This window comes from Pundamilia nyererei, unplaced genomic scaffold (assembly GCF_000239375.1).
Source record: "Pundamilia nyererei isolate P.nyererei 1_Seehausen unplaced genomic scaffold, PunNye1.0 scaffold00009, whole genome shotgun sequence".
Lineage (NCBI taxonomy): Eukaryota > Metazoa > Chordata > Actinopteri > Cichliformes > Cichlidae > Pundamilia > Pundamilia nyererei.
The window spans coordinates 2,700,376-2,707,454 of record NW_005187410.1 but is presented as its reverse complement, the minus strand read 5'-3'; the positions used below and the strand labels follow the sequence as shown (position 1 = coordinate 2,707,454).

General features: G+C 40.1%; 1 protein-coding gene across 1 annotated transcript in view; it reads right to left on the bottom strand.

Moving 5' to 3' along the window:
- Positions 1-6,669, bottom strand: part of kcnj3a (potassium inwardly rectifying channel subfamily J member 3a) — a 23,564-nt gene extending 16,895 nt beyond the window's left edge. Inside the window, exons 1-2 of the mRNA XM_005723383.1 lie at positions 5,114-6,669; positions 3,928-4,144 (exon numbers count right to left, since the gene is read on the bottom strand). Of these exons, the coding sequence (XP_005723440.1) occupies positions 3,928-4,144; positions 5,114-5,791 (895 nt within the window). The 5' untranslated portion in view covers positions 5,792-6,669. The remainder of the gene's footprint in view (positions 1-3,927; positions 4,145-5,113) is intronic.
- Positions 6,670-7,079: the final 410 nt, after the last annotated feature.

Sequence of the window (7,079 nt, the reverse complement as noted above, 5' to 3'; positions counted from 1 at the left end):
CACATTGTCCAAATCAATCCGCCCCTGTTCTTTTAATTCTTTGCGATCTGTCAATCTCCCTTTCGAGCTGCCCTGACACCCCTCGTCCCTGTCGCCAACTCTTTGAGGTTGTCCAGAGCACCTCATCCAAAGTCTCGTCACTCATCTGCTTACTCTGCCTTCATCTGAGACTCACTGAAAAGGACTTTAATTTTGCATATTCAAATTTTTTTGTGAAAAATCTTTTTTGTTGATTCCATTATAAATAGTATACTGCTAACTAATTCTAGTAGTAAATAAAGAGAAAAAATAACGTGACCACTAATATCTTCGGTTATGAAAAAATACAAAAAAACGACAATCTGAAGCTTTATGTATATTTATATGTATTATCAGATAAATAAATTGAGACTGTAGGCAGGATGGGTTTGTTGCAGTCTTGCTGTATTAACAGTTTCTATGAGACAAACTCTGAATAATCACAAATGGACAGCGAGTGTAAACGGCCACTAGACCACTTGCCAGGATTGATCTGGGACTCATTAGACCCTACGTCCTCTGAAGGGTGTTCTCTGCTTTCTCTGTATTATTGCAGGGTCTTTATCTTTAAATATAACACACCTTGAGGAAACTGTTGTTGTGATTTGGTGCTATATAAATAAAATTGAATTGAAATGAATTGTGCAAATACTATTGTGTTCTGAGACAGCCTCAAAAAAGGCAAAACAAAACAATACACGGGATGTATTAGTGCAGGATATGGTAGTCCTTTTTCTCACTACCCTAAATAGCTGGAATAACCCGTACATCTTGAGCCATTTAGGGGTTTTTTTTGCTCAACCTTGCTAAATAAATTTTTTGCTTCACTGGCGACAGACAATAAATTTGACCTTCTAGCGGAAGTGATGTAGAAAAAAATCAGAGCACGATTGGTCAGCGAGACACCTTGGAGACACATAACGACACATGACACAGGTCTATGGTGACTGAGCCACGCTTTTCACACCTAATTACTCTTCAGTCTGACTGTTCGAAATGCATCTTCACATCCAGTTTAAACAGAGTCCAGCATGCACAGAAAACGCTTAAGCATATAATAATCACTTTTTCCTGCAGACCCTACCTTATTGAAAGTGAGCAAATATTTCTGCCCTACAGTCTTAGTCTATCACAGACTGTGCATTTAATGTCAAATGTATAATCACATATGTACAAAATGTTATCATTACTCTAAAAGGACAAAATGCATTTGTATTTATTAAGCATTGGAGTTATACCAGAGTCGCAAACATCAGATATTAGCTGGTTTGTAGTCATTACTTGTTATCCACTCCTGCTGCAATAAATTCCTCCTCTTTGATCCAAGCACCTGTCAGGCCTGCAGTGCTCAAATAATGCTGAAATAACTAAGCCGGGTATTATTTTACAGAGATCCAGTAAGTAATAGGTGGATGAAGCACACACAGACACAGAGCCTGACGCGTACTGCTCTGTAGCCCATCACACTGCTAAAAATTTCTTGCTGGGAAGTAAATTGGTGTGTGTTGCTTCTATTGATTGTTTGACATTATTCCTGTTAGCGCCATTAACTCATCTAAAACTTGTTACTACAAGCCTATGCTGTTTTTTTCTAAAGCTAGTCTGCTCTTCTGGCAGCATGCACAGTACATTAACTGCAATTTATCCTCTGGAGCACAACTGGTATTACTGCGGAAAAGAAAAAAGATAGGATGCCACAAGACAACCTACACGTCTCATCTGGAAGCTGTATCACATTGAGGCAGTGATTAAAAACACCTTAGGCTCTTGTTTAAAAGAGAAGAGGGTAGGCTTGTGCCTTTTTGCACAATGTAGGGGTTTTCTGAGGTTACAGCAAAATAGAACAATTCTGAGTTCCTTCACGCTCTTCTTTTCTTCTTTTGTGCGGAAAAAGAACTGACAAAATATTTTCGTGTGATCTAGAGGAACGAAAGGTTAGTGTGTCAAAAAGGGTACAGTGTTGTGTCTGTTATTATCTAATGGGAAGCCCAACAGCCCAGTGATGGCGAGGCTTTAATCTGGAGAGTATTTTAACTCATGTTCCAGACAGTGTTTTTCCACGCATAACAAGAGAGAGAGAAAAAAGAAAATAGTGGGGAGTTGGGCAGCTTCTTCACTAGTAAACACCAAGCCTCATAAATATTTCATCTTATTCTTTCTCTGCTGTATCACCTGTTCTGGAAAGCACTTTATGGAAGAGTAACGCCTCTGTGTGCTTTTCACATTTCAGAGGAGAGTCTCCTTGATGCCAGGTGGTGTCAACAACTGGAAATTAGATTCATGTTTAAAAAACATGTTTACCCAATTTATTACCAAAATGATTATATGATTCCTATACCATAAGAATATAAAAAATATCTAAGTTTAGGTGCAGTGCTGCAATCCTGAATACTTAAGGAGAGGTTGCCATGGAAACAGAGTTACACTGGCCAGAAATGAAAGCGTCTGAGGATTTAGACTTTCACTGTACATCAATTTTTAACTATAGATTGTTTCTACATCACCCTTCTCACCAACTTCACGTAACCGCAAGTGCTCCTTCATACAGACACTTCTGTGGAATACAAACGTGAGCACAACAATCCCCCCCCAAAAAACACACGGATGATGCGATGACACATGCTTCAGCGACAGCGTAACGCTATAAATATCTGCAAATATAACAATGATGATTTTTATCGCATTGCTACACTGCAGATTTGCCGCACTTGCTTAAAACAGCGAGTTTTAGTTGTCTAGCCAAATGTGCGACAGTCACAAAAGATGTACAGTCACAGCAAGATGAAAGATTAAGATTTAGATCATTTTACACCAGATGTTTAGTGATTATTTATTTAATTTATAATGAGACATCCTCAATTTGTCTTTCACAGAATTAAGTCTGTACAGATGCTGCGTACTGGAATATATTAAAACGTAATACAAACTGCAATATATTAACACAACTCAATAATGTGCAGCGCACTTTCATCTATGCAACATGCCAGTGAAATGACGAATCATAAATACTGAATGCCCTGAGCTGGAGGGTCACAGTGAGCTCAATCTTTGATACAACTGCAATAAATTGCTATCATGATTATCTATCAGGAATTGAATGTCTATGCTAATTACTGTCTGCAGTGTTGGCCTGCAAGCTTCCCTGTCACATCTCCATATGCTGTTTTCTCTGAACCAGCCTATTACAACTGCTCCTGTGTTCACTCTGTAACACTGAGGGAGCTCGCCCCACTCTTACTATAGCAACTGTGTCAAATAAATCGTCGAATTTAAAATGACCACGGTGGAGAATTTTACTCGGGGCATTGCTCATCTTGTGGAAATGGAATTCCCCTAATTCTAAAGGGACCTTAGAAAGCAAATTATCATGCCCTCTGAGAACAGCAGCCAAGAGGTAAGAGCTGTTCAGGCACAAAGACGGAGGAATGGAATTTACTGCAGATGACAAAAAGAAAAGGTGTAAAACCAAAACGCTGACCTGCTAGAGCTTCAAGTGTTCTGCACTTAAGTGTGGTTTAAAATTCTGCCTAACTTCTCAAAGCACACAAGGTGTTAAAATTCATTTAAAGCCTGCAGACAAAATTAATCATCAGTGATTTATAAATGCCAACCACTTTCATTATTAGCAGCTCTGTGTGTTTGCCAGAGAAATAAAAATCAATGAATTGCAATCAAGAGGTCAATACCAAGTCCGTTTGGATGTCAACCATTAACACCTATGAAGAAGCTCAATATTATCCATTTCTGTTACAGAAACACATCAAAGTACTTTAGCACCATTAAAAAGACAATCCAACATGCTCCTATACTGAAGATGTAGACTGCAGCTATGACTTGAAGTAAAGCAGGCTACAAGCTGTCATTTTCACCACAGCAAGCCAACAAAAATGCATGTTTGCTCTTACTCACCTGTGGTCTCCACTATTCCTTCTAATATAACCACAATTTCAAACTGCTCTGTTTGCATGGACCTCTGGGAGAGGTCGTAGAAGGGGCTTTTGGTGTCAATCACATGGCAGATCGTGAGTGGTGAGACGAGAAAGAGCTGATCTGCTCCGGTGCTGAAACCCACGTCCAACTCCAGCTGATCCAGCGGAAGAAACTCGCCTTCGGGGGTCTGGCGAGACTAAAGAAGCATACAGAAAGTGACAGAGAACTCTTCAGTAGAGAGAAGGAAGGGGTAAGACAGCTATCCACAGCTTATCAAGAGCCTTTGTGTAAGCTTTTCACATTTTATATGCAATCAGATCCAACCAGTCTATCAGGAAAATTACTACAATTTTCTTAAATTAAGGCAAAAGAAGGACACGTGCTCTGAGATTATCCATTTTAGCATAGATTGGAGGTGTCACTGACTCTTTACATGTGTAATTAAATAAACTGGATTTAGTTTGATCCACTTGATCAAAGTGGATTCACCTGCATTAAACTCACCTGCCGTGGCTTATTTGCCCCTATGGAAAAACGAACAAACAAAGCAAAGCAAAAAAGCAACTGTCATCATTTACTAACATGGATGTTGTTGCAGTGTGGCGTATACGTCTTTAATGTGATAGAAGCTGCAGGGTTTTTTTGCAATGTTTCTGCTGTATTGTCAGCATACTCTTGTCTGTTGTTATGATAGTGGATGTACATTTATATTATGGAAAGTGTTTATGAAGCAAAGCAGTAAAAGGCATGGGAAGTGACAAATAAGAATATTCTTGTGTAGAGAAATGAACTCATGGACACACAATGTTATTACTAAGGTGCAGGCCGCTTGGAAAAAGTTGCCAAATTATTTTTTACTGTTATTGTTCTTTTTGTAATTGTATTATAATTCCTGAAAACCATATGCCCTTTGTGTTTTGATTTAGGGTAGGTAATGATCTTCCTGGAGTTATGTCACAAATGTGGTGTAACGTGCATCCACTGCAGTCTATGAAATTTGGAAATACAAATGAGGATTTGTCCAACAGATGCCTCGCGGCTCTATGAACAGTTAGGAGTAGGCTTAAATGTCAGTGTGTAGGCCTTTCTGTATCAGTTTTCTAAACAACTCATGAGGTGAACTATGAGAAACACTGGGGACAAACCCAAAAGCATCATCACTCACTTTTAGCAATTTGCAGCGGATCTGTGCAGAGACCATATGGCTGTTACGCAGGTTCCCGACCCTGAACATGAGAGTTAGTTTTCCATCTCGCATAGAAATCGCTGCATGTTCACTGAACATCAAAGTCTCGGCCCTTTTCTTGGGCTGAGACATCTTGATAAACATGCAGCCGATCAAAAATGCATCGACGATCGATCCGAGGATCGACTGGAAAAGGAAGAGAATGATCCCCTCGGGGCATTTGTCTGTAATGTATCTGTAACCATATCCTATCGTGGCCTCGGTCTCTATGAAGAAGAGAAAGGCTGAGGGAAAGTTATAGACATTGGCCACACATGGAGTGTACTTATCATTGTGGGCTTTGTTGAGGTCTCCTCTGATGTACGCGATGAGCCACCACATAGAGGCCATGAAGAGCCAAGCGACTGTGTAGGTGAGGATGAAAATAAATAGATTCCAGCGCCATTTCAAATCTACTAGTGTTGTGAATAAGTCTGAGAGATATCTGCTGGTTTCACCACCCAGGTTCCCATGCTGGACGTTACATCGCCCGTTCTTGTCCACGAACCGCTGCCTCTTCTTCTTTTTCTCTGGGGGAGGCTGATTGAATCCAGACCCGCTAGATGAGGTGGTCACTACCTGATAATCGTCCCCAAATTTCTTTCGAAGTGCAGACATACTACGATGACAGCAGCGAAAGAAATAACAAATGATTCAATGTTTTTTTTTTCTTTTTTTAAAGTCTGGCTTTTAGTTGCTGCAGTCCTTAGTGCCCGTGCGCAATGTCTCCTTTTTGGGAAATAAGGCGATAAAAGTGCGATGTCTTCTCCCGAGTTAGACTTGCATCGTCCTCTTTCGCCACACACTACTGTTGCTACACTCTACAGCCATGAAATATCAATAATGGACGACCAGCTTACAAACCCCAAAGATAGAAGCCATATGAAAATAAAATAAAATAAAATAAGCGACGCACAGGATAAGGTATCCAAGCGCGCCAGTCGCAGTCCAGGTTTTAGAGGTTTATCAGTTGCAGCGTCGTGGATTACTCATCGCCAGTGAAGGTTGGGGGGCTATATCGACTTGTTCAAAACTGTACTCACGAAGTAAGTTTTCATTGGAAAGTTCAAAATCCTTAAGTGGTCTATAAAAGACAATTATCTCTGCGTAATTAGTCTGTGGAAACGGTTTCCAAGATGAAAACGCTCTTTGCGCACTTGCGGCTGTGTTGGAGATAATTCGGTTTCCAGTCCTTCCTTTGCGATCTCTACACATAGAAGATAAATTGCGCCCAAGTATATGACTGTAAAAAATGACGAGCTGGAGGAAGAAAATCACTGTCCCACTGTCGTCATTTGCTGCTGCGCGCATCGACGCTGTTAGCCTGGTTCTTTTCGGGCACCTTTTCTCCTCTCTTAGAGAAATATCGACTGGATTCTCATAGTTCAGCGGCAGAGATCCACCAGATGCTCTTTTGGCTGCTTAAATCATTCTTTCCCTTCGATTTCCCTGTTCGGCTCCTGCGCACTTCCACGATTTCAGTGATGCACTCACTGTTGCCTAGTGGTACTACAAAGACAGACAATTTGGAGGAGGAGGGAAGAGGATTCGCCTGATTTGACAGGTTGTTTTTTTTTCGGTTTTTTTTTTTTTCAAGTGATCAAATATGGGAAATTGCAGTCGAGATGTCTTGATGACTTTCAAATAATTGCACCGAAAGCAACATTTTAGACTCCAATAATGGAAGAATGAACCCCTGGCTTAGAGATAGATTGCCAATAACAGTTATTAAGGATATTATAAATGCCTTTTGCGTGTTTTAAAAAGCTACATTTTCCTCCTGCAGCTTATCTCTATTTTGCAAAAAATAAAATAAAATAAAAAGTTGCCAAACTAATGCTCATTAGTCTTTTTAAGCACGTAACCAGTTTAAGGAAAAATCGTCCCAATGCCAGTGAACATTTTG